This window comes from Boleophthalmus pectinirostris, unplaced genomic scaffold, assembly GCF_026225935.1.
Source record: "Boleophthalmus pectinirostris isolate CB_2022bp ecotype Guang Dong unplaced genomic scaffold, ASM2622593v1 HiC_scaffold_22, whole genome shotgun sequence".
NCBI lineage: Eukaryota > Metazoa > Chordata > Actinopteri > Gobiiformes > Gobiidae > Boleophthalmus > Boleophthalmus pectinirostris.
In genome coordinates this window covers 21,955,529-21,981,846 of record NW_026571190.1, presented here as the reverse complement: position 1 = coordinate 21,981,846, position 26,318 = coordinate 21,955,529, and the positions used below count along the sequence as shown (strand labels likewise).

The 26,318-nt window shown below is 39.0% G+C and overlaps 1 protein-coding gene across 1 annotated transcript in view; it reads right to left on the bottom strand.

Annotated features, from left to right (window-relative positions):
• rbm20 (RNA binding motif protein 20) overlaps nucleotides 1–25,452 on the bottom strand; it is a 28,796-nt gene extending 3,344 nt beyond the window's left edge. Inside the window, exons 1-13 of the mRNA XM_055158459.1 lie at nucleotides 25,309–25,452; nucleotides 23,009–23,087; nucleotides 22,776–22,911; nucleotides 9,946–10,172; nucleotides 7,797–7,836; nucleotides 6,285–7,233; nucleotides 5,456–5,520; nucleotides 4,774–4,883; nucleotides 4,306–4,406; nucleotides 1,137–1,283; nucleotides 915–1,046; nucleotides 770–849; nucleotides 44–674 (exon numbers count right to left, since the gene is read on the bottom strand). Of these exons, the coding sequence (XP_055014434.1) occupies nucleotides 44–674; nucleotides 770–849; nucleotides 915–1,046; nucleotides 1,137–1,283; nucleotides 4,306–4,406; nucleotides 4,774–4,883; nucleotides 5,456–5,520; nucleotides 6,285–7,233; nucleotides 7,797–7,836; nucleotides 9,946–10,172; nucleotides 22,776–22,911; nucleotides 23,009–23,087; nucleotides 25,309–25,452 (2,841 nt within the window). The remainder of the gene's footprint in view (nucleotides 1–43; nucleotides 675–769; nucleotides 850–914; nucleotides 1,047–1,136; nucleotides 1,284–4,305; nucleotides 4,407–4,773; nucleotides 4,884–5,455; nucleotides 5,521–6,284; nucleotides 7,234–7,796; nucleotides 7,837–9,945; nucleotides 10,173–22,775; nucleotides 22,912–23,008; nucleotides 23,088–25,308) is intronic.
• Between the last annotated feature and the right edge of the window lie 866 nt (nucleotides 25,453–26,318).

The following is a 26,318-nucleotide window of genomic DNA, read 5'->3' as shown; positions in this document are numbered from 1 at the left end:
CAACGTACAAGGTACTGCAATACTGCTCAGTATTATTACTTACAGTCTGTTCCATAGTGTGTTCTTTACTGTGCCTCTCTGTGCTGCTGTGTTTCTTGGATGTCTTTTTGCTCCGCCCTCTCTCTGGTGAGCCTCTCTTGTCCTCTGCTCTTGGTGGCTCAGAGCTTGTGTCCAGCTCAGAGTGCCTGGGCCGGTGGTAATCAGCATCTCTTCTCTTGGACTTGGGGTCATGTCTTTGGTACGGTGGTCTGAGGGGCTTGTCTGTCTTGTACATTTGCTCCTTTGTGTAGTAGCTGTCCTCCACGTTCCTGTAAGACATTCTCTGTGGGTGCCAGTCCCGGGTTCCTCCACGCTCCTCAGCACACCTCAAGTTCATGTGGTCTGTAAGTTTCCGGTAGGATTTGCGACTATCTGTACCCCATCCATTTACCCTATCTTCATCTGGACAGCACTCATCCTGCCATGGGTCAACCCTCTCGTCCACTGTCCTCCGTGGCGGAAGGGAGGACCATTCCCAGGAGTTTCTGTTCAGTCCATTGGTGCCTCGCTCTGCGCCCCTGCAGACTCCCCCCTGGGAAGTCTCAGGGGTATCACAGGTGAAACCAGGGCTGTGGATGTGAGGACTTAGAGAGCGGCTGATGGGGCTGCGGGAGCGGGCCCTGTCAGATACGTAGCTGTTCCAACATTATCAACAAAAGCAGAAGTTACTAGTTTATCTAAACTAAACAAGTTTAAACAAATACCAAACTTATTCAAATTAGATTCTTACTGCTCATGTTCCTGTATCTCCTCTCGTTCTCTTTGAGAAGTGATGTCGTGGATGATTGTTTCAACATCTTTTCCTGGTTTCTGAATGAAACAACAGGGGTTAGTAATAGGCAAAAATATTTGAAAATACTGAGAATAAATCTTACTTTAAGTTGCAGCTCGTTGTATCTTTTGGACATTCTAATCAGCAGTTTCTGATTGTTGATCATAGCTGGGGTGAGCTGGTAGTACTGAACCATAGCCAGGGCGGCTTCAACATAAGCCATCTCCAGAAAGGCCTGAGAATAAAATAAACAATATAAAACATGGGTGTCAATTTAACATTAAAGCATCATTCAAGAATTGTAAGAAGAAAATATAAAAGGTACCTGATGGGTGGACCGCATGAGGATGTAATTGGTGACTTTCCCAAAGGGCAGTCCCAGGTTGATGACATCATTCTCAGTGCAGCTGCCTTCAGGGAGGTTACAAATGTGTACAACTCTCCCCGCAGCTCCCTTCCTGGGAGGAAAGGACTGAAAAAAAGGGCTTCATGTCACTGTATGTGAAACTGTTTTGTGAAGTATAACTACCGCACAATGGACAATTGTCCACAAGAACAAACATAAACATGTGGTTTAAAAGGCTGTTTTCTGGCCTTTTATAATGTTAAAATATAACTGGAGTTGTGTTTTGCTTCATTCACATATGTTTAACACACAAACACTGCATATTTAGACACTGTGATGTCATGTGGTATATAGGAAGTGCTCCACTGTATTTTAAAACTCCATACACATTTACTAGAATCATCACAAGAATAAATTATGAATAATATAGAACCTTTAAACAACAGATATATGAATGGTAATGCATAACCATACACTGCTATAAAGTTACTATTGTAAAAATGTAAAACATTAATAGGCACTACTGTTTTAACCACACCTACTATGTGTGTTATGTCCTACCATACTGATTACCATTGCCTAGCCACTATTTAATTCAGTGTCAAAATCCACAGTAAATTTAGCTTGTTAGATCATGGGCTCTTATATCTTCAACTATTGTGCTGATTGTGCAGTCCCCGCCTCTTTGCCTTGACCTGACAGACAGCCCCATGTGCAGCCAAGCGCAGAGCCAGGGTTTGTGCAGGGAATAACACACGCTTTACACTGGTGAAACTGTGAGCGCGTAAAGTGGAAGATGACACTGGTAAACAATGTCAAGGCTTATTATGATATCACCTACAATAATATCAGCCATTTGAATTAATTAGATTAGAAATGAGCCAGAGCAATGAAAAAATTATACTATTCTTAAATCCAACAGTTTTCAGTCCATACACAGTCCATATGAAGCAGCTAGATTGGTCAGCATCGGACACATTGAATGCTTTTGATTCAACAGTGATAATTCTCTAAACAGGTCAGCCAGGCCCCTGCCACACCAGAAAACAAGAAGGTCAGAGTAGGTTGCGCTCTATAAACAAGTCCAGTAATAGGCTGTTAATGTCCTGGTATATCACAAAGAACAAGTAATTCTTAAAGGAATTTTCAAGCTGAAATGTGTGTCTGTGTCTGCGAGTGCAGACCGTCTGACCACAGAACTATAACTGTCAGACATTGGATCAGCAGACAGTAGCAGTAACTTTTGGCTGCCACCACTGGCTCCAATCATCAGAGCAAACTAGTGCTTAGTAACTCCAAACACTGAAGCAATACTCACTAAAGCCTGATGGATTTGTTAATGAAGCTCTAAAAATACAATGTGTTTTAGGCAAGGCATAGAGAGACATTAACAGGAATCTCTTGTGAGGATGTTTGTTTATTTGTAACAAGTGGGATCCTTGTTCTCGGATATAAAGAGATGGTGACTGGTTTCACAGTATCTCCACACATTCCTTCATAAAAGTTAGCCTGCCAAATCTCCTGATCACTTACCAGTCTGAAACTCTACACTCTTAAACTGAGGTCCTGAGGTCTGCTCTGAGCAGCAGTGCCATAATCCTGCTTTTATCTCTGTGAGTGGTCCTTCAATAAGCAGCTCTACTGTAACTCCAGGCTCAAAGACACGGTGGACACGCAGGTCACATGTTGCGTGTCCATATGAAAGTGTCTTAGTTTACATTTAATCTGTTCAATCTAAGTATTCACAAGAAATTCTGTGTATAAGTCATTTAACCCCACTTTAAAAAACAATAAAAACACCTGTTCCAACAGGTGCCTCTTTAAAGCCACTAACATTAGCTCATTTAAAATGACTTGCATATTTCTCACGGAGACAATAAAACAGTAAATGAGCCTAGCAACTATTCTGTAAATAACAGCACTCTCCTGGAGGACTGGTTTTCCCATAAACAAGACATTTAAAATTACATTTAAAATTTGTTCATTTTTAAAGTTATATTTCAAGTTATCTGTCTACAACATTTTTTTAGCAACAAAGCTTGAAATGTATCTATATATAAATGGTAATTGGTCACATTTTTCTATAGCGCTTTTCCACCTTCAAGGCACTCAAAGTGCTTTACAACAAGGAACCACTCACCCATTCACACACACATTCACACACCAGTGTACGCAGACACTGTGAAAAGGTGGGTTAAGTGTCTTGCCCAAGGACACAACGACAGCATTCATCTGTGGGAGCTGGAATCACACCAGCCAACCTGTGGGTCAGTGGATCTGACCAGTCAACCTGTGATGTATATGTGGAGAGCTGGAATTGAACCGCCAACCTTCAGATTAGTGGACGAATGCTCTACCAACTGAGCTACTGCTGCCCGATATATATATAATATATTTTTATATATATATATATTATATATATAATATATATATATATAACAAATTAGTGTCACTCTAGTAGAGACCTTAAGAAATCAAAATAAGATAAATTAAGGTATACAGTATTATGAATACATTATAAATGTGAATTAGCCCACAATCAGTGTATGAATCCCCATCATCTATTTAACCTTAGAACAAGACAATGAGAGCCCATGTGGCCATCTGAGGCCTTGGACATGTACAAGCAGTTTTCCCAAAGCTCAGCCAACAAGCTTGGACAAGCACAATGACCATAGGTCAGTAAGGAACAAGTGTACTTTAACTGATTTAACAAATGTTACACGATTCATTCAGTCATCTGTTGAGGTCTTTGTATGTTCTTAGTCATAAATAACTGATAAAATTAAAACATTACAAAATAGACTCAATACACAGTGGACCATCATCTACATAACACACAGTTCTCACTTTTCAATAACAATGCTTCACACTTTCGAACCTGGGGCAGTGCATCAGCAGCTGTCAACAAGAGGCTCTGCCTTTCATTACACTGTAACACCTCTGCTCTTTCTGCTTTCACACTTTGTACATATAATACCTCCGAAGCTATTTCTGTGTGTGATCACCACACACGAATCCTCATAAATAATACTCTAAACTTACTGGCACAACACATAATAAAAATAATGATAAACAAGGTCAATTTTTAAATATGATCAGTTACACTAACATGTGCCCACTATTGATAATGGAACATTAACCTCACCTTTGGATCAAGCTGTAGAGGAGTGAAGCCAGTGTCTGAGAGAGGATACGTCTTCATGGTTGCAGCTGGTAGGAATGAAGAACTGCCCCCTGAGGATCCATCTGTGGAAACCATTTGAAACAGTTTGAGCATTGCAGAGTATAACTGTTTTTCAGATTTTTTGTACGATATTAAAATCAATAAATGAGGACAATACTGACAATTCGTTCTGTACCACTTCATATTTGTGTATTTAAGGCGGTGTCCTCAAATGACACAGCATTTTAAAGTACGCCTAAGTTCTACTGAAGAATCCATCTTAACTTTCAATTTAAAAGAGTGTTTCTCAGTGTTTCTTCCATACATTATTTCATGTTTCAATATGTAGTATCTAACATTGCTGCATAGCTTGCATGTTTCTTAAAATATTTCTAGAAATTCAACAGAAAGAGACTCAAAAGTATACGTGTCAGTATAAGTGCCTCTTACCTTGACCTGTGGTGGTATAGACCATAGAGTTAGTTTGTCCCAAGTTCACTGGTGCTTCCGAGGGTCTGCCGACAGCGTAGTGAACCCCTCCAGTCGATGCCACGGCCGAGCTGCAACAATCAGGGACGGACCATTTTAGCTACATCTCCCTGCCCACTCATATCTTATGACAGAGCTCAGATTCATATTGAGACTGCAGCGCATGAGGCAGGAAAAACAATGACAAAATGTACTTGAAATGAAGGTGTTTTGGAGAAGTGTATGATGAGAAAAGCAGGAGGGAGGATGCTGTGACCTCGCTCCAAGGTTGGCCATAAAAAATAAATTTAGACAGGGCAGAGTTGGGGGGCAGAGCAGGGTATGTCACTATGGTAATGTAAAGTTCGCAGTAGTTTAATGTGGGTGAAGGGATCTGGTTAAAAATGTATTGTTTTCACATAATGCAGCTTTAGATGAGATATGTGTGCGGCTGTGTTGACAGGGCTATCTGTTTTTAAACTTACAATAAGGACAGAGCTGCAGAGAAAATCTAGACTAATGTCTAATGTTTAATAACTTTTCAGAAACAGATTTGTCGTGGATGGTAGTTACCGCAAATGTGATTAGCCCCATCAGTCTTTTCAAAGTTTTATTATTGTTATGGAAAGTTTATCTTATTACGAAGTGTTTTTACTTTACTTACCTCTCACTGCTGTACTGAGTTTTGTTTTGGAGGTGCAGTTTTCCTTTCACGTGCTGCTCCCAGTCCTAGCAACACAGACACAATGGTTGTTTATATCTCTTATTTAATGAAAGAAGAGTTCTTCACTAAGCCAATAGACCTAATATCAACTCAAATTGCACTTGCTCATGTCAAAAATTCATAAATAAGTCTAAATACACAACATGCTGTAGCTGACACAAAGATAAATGATGCAAAAAATTTGACCAACTTTGACAACAACTTCTTTTTGTCTTTGACCAACTTTCCTTTCAGTGGCTCAATATTGCCACAGTATTGCGAGCTGCTGTAGTGTGTTTGGGCAAGAACAGTTTGTTTCATATGTGAGAGTATAGGTTTTGTTCAGGACGTTAGTTGATAGCTAAGGTCAATTAAAAATACAATCAATCAATTAACCTGCCCAGGAACTACAGGTGGAAATTAGTACTGGTTGTCACAGCCGCTACAACCTGGTACAATGAATCTCTCCTTTTAAGGTTAATGTAGATTGTGCACTGTCCCTGTCTCATTAAATAAATATAGAAGTAACTACAGTAATACTATATAATAATGTTGTTTTTACATCAGAATCCAAGCACTTCAAGCCAAAACAAAGGAGTATGGTTTAATTTCCAGAACATACAGAAAAATCCCAGATTTTTCTGTATGTTCTTGGGCTGCTCCTTCTCCTCCTACGTACCCATCTCTAGTAATTGATGTGCGAGGCTCTCATTCTTTTAATTTCCAGAACAGAAATTATATCCCCTGTACAAAAGGCTTAATCTAACTGAAAGAATGCACGGTCACTGACCTTGAGGTTGTAGACCTTCTTGTCACAGATGCTGCACTGATGTGGCAGCTGAGAGGGAGTGATGGCGTAATAATCGCTGACTTGATGCGGCTGAAGGATCTTGAGTTCTTCATTTCCATGTAGTGGCTGGTAGCCTCCAAATCCTTGTAGCCCACTGGAGTTAAACTTGGGGTCAGAGGTGGGCTCCTCTGGGTTGTACAGATCTGGTCGGGAGCAGAGTGGTTGTCCAGATGATGTCCACAGAGGGTTTGTGTTTGAGGCCTCACAGTTTCCTGTGTGACTGACTGAGCCTTTCCAGTGATCACTTTGCACTGCAGAGTTGTACACATTCTGCTCATTAAGGTTGAACCCAGCCTGTTGTCCTTTTATATCCTTACCATACAAGTCTCTACCTAAGTGTTTCACCTGAGTATTGACCAGAGAGTACTGCCTGTCTGTACTAGCTGTAGCAGATGTACCTCCAGTCATGTTGTATTGAGCCCGCCTGTCAGTATCAGATGGGTAAGCTGATCCTGTCTTTTTGCCATAGTCCATTGTCTGCTGCGCCCCTGTGCCCCCCCTTATGGGCTGGTTTGGATGTAGCGAGTTTGAACTTTGATAAAACACTCCACCAGCCAAAGCATTTAAGGTGGAATTGGAGGAAGGAAATCCAAGGACCCCAGTGGTGAAGGTGCTCTGAGGGTTTCCAACCATGGATGAAGTTCGTAGGTGATTAAACAAGGGCTGAGACATGGCCACACTGGAAAGGACCTGATTGAGGACGGCTGCTGAGGCTGGACTTCCCCCCTGAGCCAGCTTTAAGCGCTGGAGGGTGAGTTGTGCCTGTAGTTGTGCCAGTTGGAGGCTGGCTGGGGTCAGGAGCAGCTGACTCTGTGGTGGAGCTGTTGTTGGGACATTTCCTTGGAGCAGACCCTTTTTACTGGTGCTGTCCACAGGGCCGCTGCTGAGGCTGAAAAACAATGTAAGAATGGGTTATTACAAGATGCATCAACATTTTGGGCTCTATGCGAGCTCTAGTGTTAACGAGGGTGCGTGTCCAGTTTGGGCTGTAATTGGCTGCTGGGGGCTGAAGTGGGGCGGTACAGGCTGTGATGGCATCTGAACCAATCTGTGACCGATGTGGCATTTAAAATCACTGCCAGCATGGGTAATGTCTGCAATCTTTGCCTCATTACCAGGCAGCAAAGAGAGGTGTGGTAAAAAAAAGATATATGGGTACAGAAAACAGCTCCGGAGCCACACAATGTAAGTAAGCACCAGTAGAGGCGCCAGGGTTATAGAATTTTCGATGAGCCATGACAGAACTCACTGGGCCTGTGTTCTGTGCACAGGTGTGCCCCTCTCTCGCCTGTCCCAGGCCGACAGGTCCCATGTCTCTCACCTGAGGTGGAGTTTCCACTGCTGCTAGAGCTGACCGCTCACATTCTCCTCTCACAGGTTGTTGTCATAAATGTTTCTGATTTTACCGCTTGGATGGATTAGACCATTAAAACACGGGGAGGGTAAATCGACCTGCGCTTGTAGAAGGAGGTGCCGTGCCTAGAGCAGTACCCTGTAGACAGGGTAAAAAAAACACATTTTAGGATAGTGCTTTAACGGCCTTGTGTGAATAAGGAGTTTTTGTACAGATCAAGATCAAACCAAACTATAGAGCAGTGCTGTGCCGATAACTGGAGCGGGTGCAGGGATGTGCTCTGCTACGGAAGGGCATCTGGACACTGCATGAACATCCCGGGCAGCACACGAACATGTGAATTTCATGCATTTATCACATACCCCCAAAAAAGAAGGCAGTAATGTTTTTCAGTGGACTAGTTTGATATTTATTTTTAAGATTCTGGCAATTCACTGAACGTGCCACACCACACCCTCAGTCTGTCACACTCCACCTGATATTTTGGCATGGCACACCTCACAGTTGGAGCTCCATACCACATGCCTGCGCTTGCGCTAAAACCAGAGGCAAGATACAGCCTTTATGTTTGCAAATGAAGGCAAGAACAGCTTCATTGGTCACTATTTGTGAATGTATCTAGTGCTTTTGTAATGTATATTTGTAAATGTATTTATTGTAGCTTCCCATGCTATTTGAGACAACATATGGGCTCCTTAAGATCAACTCATTTCCTTTGACATCCTGGAGCACCCATTCTTTAGTGTGCACTTTGTGAATAGAGAGGCAAGAAAGGTTTTTCCTATAAAGCTCCATTTGATTGGAATAACCTTAGTGTAGAGTTGAGGACAATAATGTAATTTCAACACTTTAAAGCTGCTTTGTATACAAAGCTTATACCTGTACCTGTCATTAAGCTTTGACTACCAAGACTGGCTCTGTGGTCCATAGTCTTAAGGTTGAAATGTCATTGTGATTAAGTCTGTTTCGCTAATCATGTCCTTCTGATTCAGCTGTTTCATGGTGGGGATCTTGGGGGTGTGGGACAGAAGGATGAAGAGCAGGATGTCTTGTGATTGTATGGAATTATTTTGTATGTGATTGTAAGTAATCTGTTGTCTGTTGTCTCTTGTCATTGTCTATTGTGATTTGAAAAAGAGATGATGCATCTCAAGGGGCAATCCTTAATAAAATATCAAATAATGAAAAATAATATAGCCATAAAAATACAACCTTTATAATTTATGATTTTGAAAGAGTTTTGCAATGTTCAACTTTTGCAAACTAATTTCAAACACGTGGAGTTGTATTAAAAATAAATAAATAAAGTCAATTAGTAACACACAAGTCTATGAAGACCACTGTAAGCAACCCCACAAAACAATGTAATATTAATTTAATTTAATCCAATATACAACATCCCATTATACTGACTGTACTTCATGAAAGAACATAAGCAAAACAACAAATCAAATAACATGAACTTATTACTTATAATTCATAAATTTTTATGAATTATCACTCACAAAGTAAAAGCCACAACAGGGAACTGGCCTCTGTTTTGTTGCATTTGCAGACACTTTCTGTGGACAAGCCCGGTGACGGAGAGATACACTTACACCATTCCAGCGTGTGACTCAAAGCTATAAATACAAACGCTGCCCAGAGCTTTCACGACACGCTCTGTCCTTAACTAATATGGCTGCTGCAGCTGGCACAGCGGAGCAGGCACTTCAGCCCATCATGTGACACATCAAATATGAACAACCAGGTGTGAAAGTTCAGGGTTCTGTCCAGTAATGTAACATGTATGAAAATGAGAGATGTTAGATTATCAATCCTTCCTTTTACAATCTTACATCAAATAAAAGTTGTTTGGTGGAAATGTAGTTGCAGAATTAAAGTATTGTATGTGTTCCATATTCACCAGTCTTAACATACCAAGGCACAATAGTTTAAAGAAAACAAGTTTGTATTAAAATAATAACCTAAATATTCGTAATAAAACTAAAATGACCGGTATATGAAAATATTTAATTACATGTATAATGAATGACATAATACATTCAGCGTTCAGACACCAATGATGGATGTGCTCTCGTAGTCAAAACAAAAGGACACATGGGTCCAGTTGACTGTGTCTCAAGAGGAAAACATGTTAAAGGACAAATTACAGCCCATGACTTTAAAATGGTGTAAATATATAACATGCATGCATACAAACATACACAGTCTTCTTATCCTACATTGAAACAAGACCAACATTACCCCTCTGGTTGGACCCCATGCTGCAGGCTGTATAAGGCAGGTACATGGCACAGTAACCAGACAGACCTTCAGTGGGCGTCCGGCCGAAACCCCGAGGCTCCACACTCTGACCTCTGTCCGGCATCTGAGCATGACCTGCCACTAACGCAGCACATACATCCACACGCACCTCACCAGAGTGTTTATAAAGACACACCAGAGTCCAGACAGGAGCTGATACTAAAGAGCTGAATATACAAGAAACACTAAGAACTAGGGTTGTCAAATTCAAATCCAAAGCCACTTTATTTATATAGCACATTTTACAAACAAAGCTGTTTCCAAAGTACTGCACAGAGATCATAAAATGAAGACAACAAAAGGTAAACTGCTAAAAAATGTATCATACCAATCCTAAAACAATAAAACATAGTAAAAATCATAAAATAGCAATAAATGAGTAAAATAAAAAAGACAGAGAACCACATAACTCATGTGGTGTTCAAAACAAGAGAATAAAAGTGGGTCTTAAGATAAGACTTAAAACACTCCACCATGTTTGTCAAAAGTATTGTAAGTACAATAATATAATAATAATAATACAAGGTTAAATTGGTCTCTCATGACTAATCTTATATTATCTGTGTTGAAAATGCAATTGTAAAATATTATTTGTAACAATCATTACTGTCTTTTTATTATCACTGTGGTATCAAAACTGAGTTTGAAATTATTAGAAATAAATGTATTGCATGTTATGGTTTAATGTAAAATGGGCAAGAATAGAAAGAACAAAGAAAATGCATTAAACACATGTTCTGTTCATATGTTCCAAAACATTCAATGCACAATGGTATTAGTTTAACAGATTATGGTCATCATGTGGATATTTTTCTGCGATTGGTAAATGTGTGAAAGTAACCTTGCTCAAAACATGGCAAACTAAACATATTACAATAATATACCACAGTACTATTTATTTAAGAACCAAAGAAAACTTCTCAGTTATCAGCAGCAATAATTTACTTTTCACAAATAAAACAAACAAAAAAATAATAATAACAATTTGTTAGATGTGTAGCATTTTAGTGATTAGATAACTGCTCTGAACGATTAAAGTCATATCAGTTGTGGAACAAAACTGTGAGGATGTTGCTGATCCACTAGGTGGTGCTATACACTGCGCAAGAGAGTTTAAAGGAATCACATGTCATTTGGAAGCTCTTAACAGGTTTTATAGTTAAATTAATGCAGTTGTCTTTTTTTCACAGAAAAGTGCCAGACTGTGTACATGCATCTGCTCACAACAAAGCAGGCAAACCAACCACATGTCCACCACTTCATACTGTCTCATACAGAGACAGAATCAGCTTTCACAAATGCAGTAGGAATGTTCACCAACATCCCAAGCCTTCCTTAAAATTTTTATCAAATTAAACTCTTGGTTGGAGTCCATAATGCTAACACACTGCTCCCTTCATGACAGAGGGGTGTGTGTGCAAGACAGCTTGGTGAACTTGCCTGCTCCACTTTTGGCACAGATGGTGTGGGGGACTTCTTGATTTATAGCACCTAGCAATGGCACAAGTATCCCCCACAGAAATGTGGGCTCTGACCTCTTACTACACACATTAAGACCCCCTGTCAAGTGATAGTCGACTTTGACTTACAGTGTCACTTTATGATGATGGATATAAAAAGGCGAAATTTATGCTAGGGATCAGCCTCAAGATTTTATGAGTCCATATCAAAAGATAAACTTAAGTTTGCGAGCTAAGAATAATCTGAAGTATCCAGCGTGGACACGTCTCATGTGAACCTTAAGTGCACATACTTGTTGTGAAGGCAGGTGTAAAGCACCCATTATGGCCCAAGTCAAAAAAAGAAAAAACATGTTGCCCTCCTCTTTCTCACACTGCAGAAGGTAGTGCTTGTGCATCATACACTCCTGTTCCAAACCATTAAGTGACCGAACACAGTGATTGGGGTCATTTAGTGACACAGAGGTCAGGGGGAGCTCTCTGTGTGACAGCTGCCTCCAACTGTAGCACTTAAAGAGCATTCCAACAAATGGGTCCCAATGCAGGAAAAGTGCAATTAGTCCTACAGGAGCTGACATGGTTTTAAATATGCGCACTCAAATCCCCCAGCATCTATCATTAGACTGCAGATTGTAGAACCAAAACTGTTGAGGGTTTTGTATGTCAACAATACATTCTCACACCCCTGTTTTCTGACACTTTATCAACATTGGCCTCTCTGTTGGGACCTATCGAGTGCCCAGTGGTCACTTCTGATGAAAAGAGTGCTGACAAGAGGCAAGTAAAAGTTACCTGAGGTCTGTTGACATTCAGTGTCAAACTGGGTGCTGAGAGCCGAGCGTTCAGAGCACTGTAGACACAGTGAGATCAGACGTGCAGTTGGCTCCAAAAGGACATCAGCAAATGAAGAATGACGACTGCACATGCTGCAGGGAAAGTCTCTCCTTACAGTGACCCTGGATCATGTTACAGTGAGTTTGACAAATAAACAAACATTCTAAGTCACTCAGACAGACAAATTACATGTGCATAGACCATATAGTCCAACATCCATCCAGGTTACAAAGAAGATTTGTCTACTGAGTCAGAGCAGTGGTTCATGGGATGTTTTCAGTTTTTTCTGTTTTTCTGGCATCACATATTTTTGTTTGTAAACTGCAGTATTAATCTAAAATTGTTTGATAACTGAAGTGTGTAAAGTCTTGTCCAAAACTTTATTACAGCTTTTCACCAAAGCAAAAAGCAGATTGTATACAACATTTTTGAACTGTACTTATATGACCTGGAGTCTATTTTTAAATAATTGCAAGTAACAAATACAGAGCCGTAAGCAGGATTACAACAAATGTGCAAAGGGAACATTTTTGAGCACTCAGGCTGCAAGTACAATACAGGATCTCTCAAACATGAAAAAATCCTTTCATTACAACACAAATGGGTTAAGGAAAACTATTATAGTTAAAATCTAAAAGTCAAATATTATTTATTTTAAAACCTTGTCAGTCTCAGTGGAGGCAGATCACACCATCACTGCGCTCGATGCTCAGTACAGTAAGGAATACATGTAACTAGAGTCTACCCCAACTGTGGTCAGCAACATCAGAGCTATATCTGTACACAGGGTGACGTGGAGATGAATCCTACAACCCCTCCTTTATGTGCTCCCCTCTTCCTTCTTTCCTTCATATCCCATTGCTCTGCGTTCTTACCTAACTCTCCATTGCACCTTCCCAAAGCTAGTATTGCACTTTGCCATCTGTCACTACACAGACATGCTCACAAATACCAATCACACCCAGTAAGTCGTCATTCCCCAAGGCAATATGACCAGCAGCAGCACTTCTCTGTCTTCACCCCAAAAGGTACATCGAAGGCTTGTAAAATAAAACTTTTTGGTGAAGTGGTGGTTTCAGACATATAATTTGAACTGTGTAAATGCACTGAGCTACAAAATGTTACAACAATGATAAAGGAGCTATGATAGCTACTAAGACTAATCAACTATATTACAATAATTATAATTATATTTTGATTATGATTATCTAGAATATACAGACTGCAGTCTTGATATCAGCATAATAAATGGCTTACTCTTGCCCAAAGTGATGAAAATGGCAGAGTTGTTACAGACAAGCAGATGGATGACAGCACTAGGACAGCAGCCAATCACACGTCACCATGCGCACAGTTAACGATGGGTCTGCCCAGTTGGCCAAACCCCTGACAGGGCCCTCTGTGGAGTCGCCAAAACAACCACAAACAACTGAAATAAGGTGGGCTTAGTCTCCACATGGTGCCAGGCACAATGCCAGCAAGTGCCCATGACAACCGCCCAGCAGACGGCAGTACAGGCATCATGTGGAGATGGCATATATTTACACAAGTAACATCAGAAAGCAAACATAAACCTGACACGTGTCAATGTGTTAAAGTCTTTATATGTCTAAAAGATTTGCACTATATACAGTTTCACAAGCAGAGTCACATCTGGGTGCACAAAAACCTGGCACCAATTCCAAAGGTCCTATATCCTGAACTCAAATATTAAAGATACACTATGTAACTTTTCTGATGGAGGGTCCGCCATTTGCTTTTTTCAGGAAAATATTATTATTTTGTTTATCTGTCTAGCTGCCTATCTACACATCTGTTTGGAGACAAGCTGGTGGTGCCAGCATGAGAAGGGTGAATTTGTAGAGAGGCAATCCTGCTCACAGTAAATTACATGTTTTTCAAGGTAGTTTTGAGCAAATAAATGCAACAGAGATATAATTAATGCACTGTGGAACAATCCTGGCACCACAATAGCAGCTTTACAAGTTAACATAAAAACATCTATGAAACATAATGACTTTTAAAAGCATGCTAAGCTTAACTTAGTTAAATAGTTTGGCAGCTGTATTTGTGGTTGTATGTGGAGCTCCTCGCAGCAGGGACCCAGGAAGCTCCTGTCTGTCCAAGCACTGATGAGTCCAGAACAGCTGTATGAATACAGCTGTCTACTGCACTGTGCCCTAACTGTTTCATTATGCTTTTAGGCAGTTAGTAAATATAAATATGCAAACTTATTTTAATCATCAATTGTTTTAGATTTTTGGTGAACTGTAGGTATATTAAAACTCAGTACACAATTAACAACCACCACAATTGTCAAAATAACAATCTTTTTTTTATGTTGCGTATATTTTAAATAATAGTTAAAATAATTAAATAATTTAAAACAAAACTTATGTAAAACAGTATACTATGGCTTTCACTTTAAATGCTAGCAGTTTAAACAAAACAAAGCTGACAAATTATTTAAGTTTTCTCCATGGAACCAAGCAGGTCCCACCTCTGCCCTCCCTTAGGTGCTATTGATTAGCAGAGCTGTTAACTGAAACAAAGCACTTGATCGGAGTCGTGACCTTGTGATGAAAGAAGTTTTAAAGCTGCTCCTTCATCACATGATCTATTCTGGGGTGTCATTAGCATGTGTGCTTTATAAAAAAAAAAAAAAAAAAAAACACTTGACATAGGAGTTAAATTTCTATACTACAAACATCACTGAGTCTTTCCTACACCATATAAGATGAATAAAATGAATTAGATGAACTATAGCATGAGAATCAGCATAACAAAAGGAGGTTGCTACACTGAAAAAATAGTCCTAGAGAGGTTGCTCAAATTGCAAAAACAAATTTAACAACAATAACATGACTTTTTTACATTTCTCTGTCCAGCGTGTTTAAATCTTACAAAGGTCACTTGATTGTGGTCGATGTTAGACCTGCATGTTTTAATCAGGTTGAGGAAACATGACTTTGTTATAATTTCTGGTGAGGCTCCTCCCTCTCGAATTCTCCTCCCCAAAACTTTTGAAGGGAAAATTCAAATGTAACAGGACACAGGACAGTTCCAGGAGCAGAGATACAGTGTGGAGCAGGAGGATTATGAGAGCTGATCTGGAGTTGAGACTTTTCAAAGATTTTATATGCTTCTCTGGACTAGAATGTCGTCATTGTTAAAACATGTTTGTGGTGTTTTATTTGAAATTAGAGTTAATGTAAGGAGTGTTTCCATGAGACAAATTGTATCTGACTGTCCATCTACAAGAGTGTGACAGTTGTAATAAGATTTGAATGTGTTTATTCCAGAGTAATCTATAAACAAAGAGTGATATCCAGCGCACTGCTGGAGCTGTGGGGAAGTTCAAGAATGTTATAGCTGATGTTTCAGAAAAAAGGAAGATGTCTGAAGAACCAACAAAACACAGACCACAGATGAACAAAGTAAGTAACTCAACTAAAATGATTTAAACACATTTTTCAAAATGAACTTCCTATTGAAACAGTCATTGTGTTTCTACAGGGTGATGTGGCACTAGGAGGACTTTATACCAGATGCCCTACCTGGTACTGTGTTTAGAGGAAGAAAAGCAGCACATGGTGAGTATTGTTTCTGCAGATACAGTTCTAATGTTCTTGTGATTCTGTTCTGGTCCATTATTGTAGTATTAAGTACTTTAAGTATATTTAAACATGTACAACAGAGTAGATCATTATAATATAATCAACGTGTGTTATTCCTGTGTCCACAGGCAGAGACCAGAGCTTCTTCACTGGAATAAATCTTCACACTGTCCAGCTCCAAACTGTGTCCCTGTACTTGTGCTCTTGTGTGTTTGATTCTGTTAAGACAATACAGAACTGTGGAAAACTAAAAACTGTTTTTGTATTATTTTACAGAATTAGATCAATTAAATTACATTATACATACTTATACATTTCATGATAAGGTAACATAAGATAAATATCCGTATTCAGCATGATTTGATAAAATTTCATTAACATGAAAAAGTGACGTTCATGTTCTGAAAAAAATATGTGCAGAGGGGATTGAAATAAGTTTCAAAGCCTAAACATAATTTTATTGCATGCAACCGCTTTCCATAACTTTTTTACGCAAATCCAGCGACCTTTTTTTTTCAGTGTATGAATCACTTAGTGGTGGTAGATCTTTTTCTTTTTCTTTAGAAATATTTTTTATGTATTTTCCCCCATAATTTGTTCAAATACAAATACATTCAAAACTTTACACTACTCATGGAAAAGCATCCAGCCACCAGTGCCACATCATAAACATTACTGAGTTAATCCACAACAGTAATTTAAACAAAAGTGAAGGGAACATCTGACTCAAACAAAGACCCATTGTTTAAATGCATCATTTTAAACGTTCATCCTTAAATCATTTCCTGGCTCTGAGTCCAAGTGTAAATTGCAGGAAAGAAAACACAGAGTGGGCATGCTGACAGGCAGAGTGGTTCTCACTGGTGGCACTGGTCTCATGAGGAGCTCTGTTCCCACTGCTAAACGTTCAGCCCATTTGGGTCTAATCCCTCAACATAAATCTGTTCAAGTCCTCTGGCGCAAACACAGTGCCACATTTCCAGCAGGATCATTTATGGAGATTAATATGTAACTGTAGATTGCCTTTTTTAATACAAGGAGGTCTCTGTTAAAAAGTCACTTCTGTAAGGAACGGACATACTGACAACATCCACTGACATATCATTTATCATAATTAAATGCTTTTCTTTTAGAAATGACCTTTAGTGGCATAATGTGACAGACACAAGGTAATCTGTTCTCCTGGGGATGCATGGGCTCCTCCCCCAAAGTTACAGCTACGGGGAGTGTAGTCAGTGCTCTTCATATTCAAATAATTATATTGTACATTGGTCTGACTGAGCCTTCACACCTTTAGATTTGGAAACATTTAAGTGGGACTCTTAAACTCTGCCCACAACCACAGTTCACAGCTTTTGATCATTTGGGCCAACAGGAGGACTGAGGTCCAACAGTAAATGGTCTAAGGGCCATTTGAACACCTCTCCTATTAGAGATAGACGATATATATCAAGTCGATATTTGCAGTTTTTAGCATATTGGCTTTGTGCCTTAATTCTCCAGCTTAGGCCGATATTTGGTTTTAGTGGACCTGCTGCCAAATGAGTGCACATAGCGCTTTATTTAAACACGTGTAAAGAGATAACTGCACAAAATGCAACTACACATGTTTCTTAAAGGTTTATGGTAAAAAAAAAAATAAATAAAAATGTGTGATGTAAATTTAAATTATGGGATTTGGGGAAAATAATTTCATGCCACAAGATCTTGCAAGACAAAATTACTACAAAATTGCCTATCGTTTAAATTGGACAAAAAGGCATTAAAGTGTTAAATTTCTTGAGAAGTTATATGCTCAAATTGTGAACTGAAAATGTATTATCATAAATAATGACAAAATCTTGTCTTCTCTTGTTTTCAACTTGTGGGAATTGTGTCTCGTCCCACTCCCAAAATTCCTCCTGAACGCTTTTGGTTGAGGTGACCTCAGGATAGATCAAGATTGCTTATGATCACTGGGCTGAATACTCATAAGTAACTAATAAGTTTGGCCCAGCCCTCACTTTTGCCTCAAAGGAGAAAAACCCAAAGAAACATGTGAAATGCAATGTGAGACTGCCCTATTAATTACATGTCCAACTATATACTGATACCAACACAAATCACTGTGCCACTTTAATTGCTACAAATGGTTAGAATAGAAACCTGTAGATGATATTATTACACATATCATATAATTTAGTTAGTTTCTGGCCTGTGAAACACACAGGAGACACTTCCCTAAAGGCAGTAGCACGTACGGCCCCATGGCCATAAATCTGCGTCTGGAGACAAGCAAGACGATACGCTGAAAAGCTCCTTTTAGAACATACATATGCTGCTCTTTGCCTAAACAACAAGAGCACAGTGTGTGGCCATGTTTATACATTTATAACAAACACAGGATTCACCAGAGTTTTATTAACAGTTAGTGGGATTTTTTTTTTTTTTCGCCAATAGCCATTTCTAAAAAGAATTTATCAAATTAGAATTGTATAACAACTGTACCATTAATTAACTTTTAAGGTCTATAGGTACCATAAATCACTAAAAGCGTTATATTACCAAAGCATATAGTGTGGGATCACAAACACATGTGTCCCTAATATTTAAATATGTGCACCTGTTTGATGTAATCTGATCCACTATTGTTTGAACCACCTCCTCTGTGCATCAAAGTAAGTTACACTGAAAATTTTCACCAGCTCCAGTCCACTAAATAGACACAATACACACATCTTATGTCTATTACATGTCTATTATGTCTGTGTACCCCTCAGTCATCCAGGTACACGGGAAAATATAATAATAATATTGTGAGATTGGCAGATAAATACAAAGATGTAGATCTCTGCGTTTCTGACCAAAACCATAAAGAATTCAGCCCTAGCCACTGTTATGAAACGCTGTTATATTACATGACTATTTAATAAGGTGAACTACTAATGTAAGGATTATTATGAGTTTAGAGGCCATAAACACTAAACACAAGATAAACTGGTGTGATGAATATCATGTTTCATAAACTTGTGATTCTATTTTACTCAGAAATGGTGTGAGAAATGAAGATAAATTGTGTCAAATTATTGCAGACATTGCAGAGAAGGCAGCATGTGGTCGCTTGTACATTGTATATACCACATAATCTGAGTAACAGAACGGTACCTCTGTACACTTGTGCACATTTTTAGAGTCAAACACAAATCACTAGCTCTGGAGTCTGTCTTACCTGGTGTAAAATCCAACCTCTGTAGAGAAGCACAGCTCCAGTGTGGATATGAGCCAGTGGTTTTGTCCTGTACATCACATGCACTGTGCTGAGCCTCAGCTGTCAGTGCAGCCTAAAACAAGGGCAGGCTAATGCTGTCACAGGCCTGCTCCCTGCCTCAGACCTGGAGCGAGGCATGCATTCAGTACATTCTATAGGTAAACTGCTCTGGCTGTTAAGAGAACTACGTCAGAGCACAGATTGTGAGAAGACAAATTGAAACAATACTAAGTTGTCACGATATAGCAATCATACTGTCTTCCTGAAATATATAATTATGATTATAAAGTTATACTGAACTTGTGCCTATAGCTGTGGATGACACAAATATAATATCTCAATATTTTAGGGGATTATCCTAACTGCACTTATTAGACAATATTTTTGCTCAAAAACTTGCTCAAATGAGCCTGTAAATGGTAAATGCAAATGGTTGGGGTTCAAGTTTTGCACAAGTGAGAAAAGACACTAATACAGCCTCCTTACCTACATGAGACCTACATGTTAAGAACACTCTATATATTGATAATAAACTGTCATCAGTTTCAATCAACACCATATAAAATCGGCAATAACGAAACGGTATGAACGATCTACTAGAAATTGTGCATGGCTCACAATACAAGCAAATATGTATTATTGTTTTATTAGAGTGCCTCTGTGATTTTCAATATACTCCAATGTGGTAATAAATTATCTTAAAATTAAGTCTTAAACTGCCATGGCCTCTCAAGATTTGATTAATATAATAAAATAATATAATTAATATAAATATAATCAACATCAATAGTTACAAATACAGTAAAATACAATAAATATGCTATTCTTGACAAGTCATTTGTTTTGTTTTATCTAATGTTACTACAAATTGTATTTGTGTTAATATGTATTTTTTTCATTCAGTGGCACGAGACATTGTGCCTATGTCAATGTCAATGTTATTTCTATAGCACATTTAAAACAACTGCGTGCAAAGTGCTTCACACATACAATAAATGGTAAATGTTGGGATCTTTGCTTTAATATTGTAATAAAAAATAAAATATGTAAAAGGTAAATGGTTTCATCCTCATCATGTATGGCTGTGCATTTAACTGTACTTGAATCGAGATTGAGATTCAATTATTTCTAATTGAATTTCTAATCAATGATAAGCATGGGCTTTTTTAAATCGATCGATATACAGCCAGTATTTGTACTTTGTGGTTAGTGATTTGAAGCAAGGTTCAGACTTAGGAGTAAGATGTATTTTTATATATATATATATTTTTTTATTGTGTCTTAAATGGCAGTGATTAAAACTATGCTTTGTTTAAGTTCAAAAGCTTAATATTGATCATCAATCAGTCAGGGAAAAAGAAATTTTATTTTTGTCACATTATCACCCAATCCTACATTCATGTAGTCTAGTCACTGTCAGATTTACAAGTTTTACTCTGACCTCTCTATATGGAAATGAAGATTCTGCAGCTATAAAGTTACCTATAAATGTTGGAGCGTGTAAAGTTTGCTGTCAAACCCCTTCACACAAGCTAATAGTTACAGAAGCGTACGGCGAGTGGACCAGGGCACAAAGACATAAGGGTCAGTTATATTTGTGTCTGACTCACCGCTGAGTCAGACAATCAAATAGAACTAATTTGCCCAAACACAAATGAAGCCACATCCTAAAAATAGGGGACCTACGAAAACAAAAACTGTGAATAGTACACAGTGTGGATTAAGTGTTGTATAAGTTCTGTAATAATAACTTTAGCATTTGTTTGACACTGACTGAAGGTCAGAGGTAAAAGTATTTAGATGAGCAACTTTTCATTTGAAATTTATAATATGTTTGTCTTACATCCGAATAAAAATATGAATGTACTCCTCAAACACAGTTGTATGCGTAATCATGTATATGTATTTGTACACTATGAAGAACAGTTTAAATGGGAGTATTGGAGAGACTGGAGGCCATAGCAGGCAGATTCATTTATAGCAGCCCCCAAAACCCCAGATCTGAGATGATTTGAGGATTATCACATGTGTATCACTCATGCTTATCCCAGTTAGGTGTAAATCCCTTCAGTAAATCTATTCACAGGAACGCATTTCACAACACAATCTGTCTTGTTGTTGCAGACAATGAAGTATTAAGTCCTATTAAAGTTGTATTGTTCCAAACAGCCTCCAAATCTAGTACTTTCAACAGGTCAGTTATGATGATTTCATTGTGTACAAATGAACCTTTAGGAGGGGTTCTAATGCACTTCAGTTTGGGTAAGAGTAGGCCACAGTAGCTCCCACACGCATGTAGTCCTGAGCACATGTTTAAGATGGAGTGTAATAGGGACGAGATGGAAGTCAAGAGGCAGAAGACTGTGGGACTCCAAGCTCAAATAAAAAAGGTGCAAACAGAATAATCAAAGCAGCCACCTTAGTTCCTGACTGGACCACATAAACAATGTCTACCTTCAATCTACACATTTTATATGAGACAAACAGACGAGAAAGTAATAGCCCTTTGAATACATTTTTGGGCCTACAACAACAATGACACGATGAAGAAATGTCATGTAGCTGTGACTGCGCTAATGGTACAATAGACACAGCAAGGCCTATTAACACCTTTTATATGGCCCCTGTGAATAAAGTGGAAATCCTGTGGGATTTTCACACAGAGCTGTGAGGAAAGCTCTGAGGTGCCTGAGGCAGGCCTACTCACACCAGTCCCTCACGCCTTTTAGACGACCAGGAAAATAAGGCATGCTGAATGTTAAAGTGACAAATTTAAAAGTATATAATTTTTCACATTATCAAAAATATTTTATCATTCAATTTAAACAATTAGAATTGTTACAAAATTGTTAAATCTTTAGTGATTCCAAGATACACTCACATCAGTGAGATGTGTAAAATATTAAAATGATGCCCAAAACAATAAATATAATTGTTGTTTTAAAATAGGTATTTACATTTAAAATACTGAATACATTTCTAAACCAAGTAGACCATATTCTAGTATGGTCTACTTGGTTCTAGTTTAGAAATGTATGCATACTTCCTGCACTGTACTGTTACTACTATTCATACAAAGTGTAGCTAAATGTTATTTTTTATTTTATGAGAAGACAGGGCATTGTACATTTGCAATGTTGTCTAAAGCCGAGTTGGATAAGGAACTGCGTTGTAGACCGTGAAAAACCAGGTTTTAAACAAAAAAATATATTTACCAGAAATACATACAACAACTTTATATGTATTTCTTTTTGAGCTATTGGTTTCTAAAGCAAACTCTGCTGATAATGGTGCATTATATATTATTATTATTATTATAGCGCCTTCTACTTACGCATAAATTTAACTTATCTTTTTGTTGAAGAAAGTAACAATTTCTACCAATATTTAAAAAGAAGAAAAAAAATAAAAATCTTAGATTTACCAGCAGTAACTATTTCCATCAGTTTAAATGAACTGGTTCCAAAGAGAGTAGCCCACAAACTTAACCTCATAACTCATTTCATGTATATATGCCCAAACTAATGCATTTTCCACATAGCCCAAGCGGAACAGCCGCGCTCCTTGTGAGTCCATTGTCAGGTTTTTTGGAGGAAACTGATTCAATCGTACCTTGGTATGAGTTCACCGGACGCGTCCATGGGGTATCCTACACTTTGTCCTTTCCCCAGCATTTCAGTGTGTCCTGTCAGCTCCAGCTCCAGCACATTACAGTCCCAGTTCCACCTGCAGCCTCCACAGCCCTGTCCTGTCCAAACTACCACTTAAAATAACTGCAGTGCTCCAAAGACAGCAAATCCTGATGAGGCAACTTTCACCAGTCTCCTCTCTTGTTCTGGTCTCACGGCAATGACCAGATGACAGGGCGGTCCGTGGGGGGCAGCGGCTGCAGGACACGAGGAGGGGCTCAGCCACTTTCCTGCCCTGATCGACAGCAGCAACAACACAGTAAGTAAGAAACTTTTCCTCTTTAAATTTACATGCATGTGGCTCTTCTACCTAAAGTTCAGCCGGTGTCAGGAGAATAACTTAAGTGAAGTCCTTTCAGGAGCAGCCAGGAGAGTGAGTGAGTGTATAGCTGGGAGAACACTCAAGGGGGACTCAGGGAATGGGAGGGGGGGCATTGGAGACCAACTGGGACTCCCTGCCTGGGAGAGCTCCATACAGCACAACAACAAGAGAAAAGAAAGACCCGGCAGCCACTGCTGATTATCACCTCCACATTCACACACAAACGCATATCCGCTTGTACACGCAGCCCTACATAGTCTGGCCAGGAAAGGCACTGGCACTGCACTTCTGGGAATGCCATCAGTCACTCAGTTGCTGTTGGGATCAATTTAGCTGCTGAATCACTGGAGGGTCTGGCCTCAGCACTGGGACAGTGTCAGATTATTCACATTTTGTAATGGTCCAGCAGGCTGTGGTTTCACATCTGTACAACAGGTAAGACATGCTCGCCCATAAATCACCATTAGGAGTACACAAGTGCGCTGCAATGAGAGCTGCCACAGCTTCACCAAGTAAATACAAAAGCAGTAAGGATTTTTATCAAGGCAAGTAAATTATCAAATTATATTTAAAAAGTATCTGTACAAATGCTAATCAGAAGATCTTCAAAAAGAAACCTATATGATATAAAGTTGTATAATGCATTCTACCCTAAATGCAAACTGCTCACCCATTTCCTAAAGAATCAGTAGCATCTGACATGACATAGGAAACATGCACACCCCAGCCCAGGGCCCAAGCACATACAAGTCATGTGACAAATAACAATCCTACTATTTATTTATGGCTCTCTGAGAAAGCAGATCCTGCTGTAGCATGAAGTGGTTTCTAAGAATACCTCCCTGAAATGAAGTCAATTACAATAAAATAACGTTGTCAACGTAACAACCATTGAAAGTCAAATCAATGTAATATATCTATAGTAACAATAAAAAAAGATTATGCATGGAACTGGAGCTATGATGGTTTGCAGTGTCTCTGTATGACTTAGTTAAAAGTATGTCTCCATTTGCATGTGGGAATTTGTTAACCCCACAGTATATTACAGCACATGTAACGCTCATGGGCATTTTTGGAACACACTTCACAGGCTACAGATGATGTGCTAATCTTAACACTGAATGTCCACTGGTCCATTTTATAATGAGAAACAAACCAAGTGAATAAGTAATTTGAGTCATGTGTTGAGTTTCCATAAAATGTTCATTGTAGTGGAGGATGTCTTTACGAGGCGAGCATTCCCATGAAGAAGGGAATGTTTATTTTGTAAAGGATTTAAGCTGGCATGTGTGAAGTCATTAGACAAGCTTAGAGCGTTAATTAAGCCCCTTTAATAGTCTACCTTTAGCCTCATTATAACGGACCTCTATGAGAACGGAGCAGGGCATAGAATGTGAAAATCCTAAGCTCATGGAGCCATTTGTGCACACATGTGCTCTACTCAATGAAGGTCAAATATGGCTATGGACATTGCATGAGAAAAGAGTATCCATTACATTGTGTGGGCAAACAAGCAACAAGCTAGCGCACAGAAGAAAGATTTGATGACACCAAACAAAAGACATGGTGAATAATGTGTCAGATGTGGTATGACAGCCCTGAAGTACACAAACAATAAACATGGAAGTACAGACTCAGAATAGACTGTGCCGCTCTGTTGCTAACCCAGACTTCAGAGAAGTTATGACCAGCACTACCATTTGGCCCAGGATCTAGAGAACATGTGACCCCATAAAACTGGCTTAAAGGGAGCAGAGCATGGGGAATCACTAACAGACCGCAAATTCCTTTGTTCACAGCAGTTGCATATTTTATTGTTGGACTAAACATAAAGAGTGATGTACAGCACAGACACAGCCCCCAGGAATGGAAGAGAGGAAAGATGAGTATTGTTTAACTACAGAAAAAGAATAAACAGAAGCTATGTGTTTTGTTTCTTAAAAGAAAGACAACATCCTATAAACACTATTGCATACAGTTGCCTTATTACTTTTTGCAGTCCTGTGGAAATTTAACACTATAGATTTGGCCTATCATCTAACAATGTATCAATGTATGCATTAAATATGACATTAAGTAAGTTAATGTTAATCTTTATAAGTTGGGGTTTGTTGCTTCGTTTTAGCCAGTCTACCCTTTGGCTTTGACACATGAGAAATCCATTGGGTCCAGCAGACATAAGGGGAGTGACTTCTGTGATCAGCCGGGGCCCCAAGTCTTCCTCGGGTCTTCCCTGGATCAGAGGAGGGGGTCTGCGGGCCTCCTGCTGCGACTCCATGGCTCATCCTGGGACACCAGCACGGTTATTCCTCTGCCTGTCACACACAGTCTGATCAGTCTGAACAAGTACTCTTATTTTAGTGCAGTAGGTATCGGCAAACAGAAAAATATTAGATACTGTGGCAGGGAAACAAGTCTGAATCTAGAAATGACATATCATTATTAGGAAATAGGCCCACAGACAGGGCATATCGTTTATATTCGTTAATTGCTTCTTTATATTGCTGTAAGGTTAGGCTAAATATCTTATTAAAATTATTATTGGTTGCGTTAGCTTAAAATAACCACTTACTGCTTGCCTTTGGTTAGATTGGGGTGGCCAGATGTGCACAGATTTCAGCCCCCACATACTGTAGGTCTTAAAGCTACATAATACCTGACCGAAGCGAAAGCAATCTGCTCCCTCTACTGCTGTGTATCAATATGGTGCCATCATGTGGATTAATGTTAAACTTTTTTCCTACTCTTTACAATAATAATAAACAATCTAACATTAGTCTGTCAGAAAAAGAAGACTTAAGTCTGACTGGCAACACAGGTTTTAATAAATTTTTAATTCTAAAAGTTTGAGTTAAGAGGCTGTGGCTGCCTTTAAGGCAATTTAAGCTTGCGTGAAATGCGTCCAGCAGAAGACACTAAAGCACAGGGACAGTGAGTCAGCTGGCATGACCTGGTCCCATTACCCAATACCACCTGTTAGACAACAAATTAAGCTGTTGGACATAACCCTTGGACAGTTTTATTGTCTTCTTTATGATAAGGAGACTGAGGATGGGGGTTGATATAATCTGTACATTACTATAACCTGCAGACGCACTGAAACCACAGAGCAAAGATACATGGTTGGAAAGATATGGTGTTTAT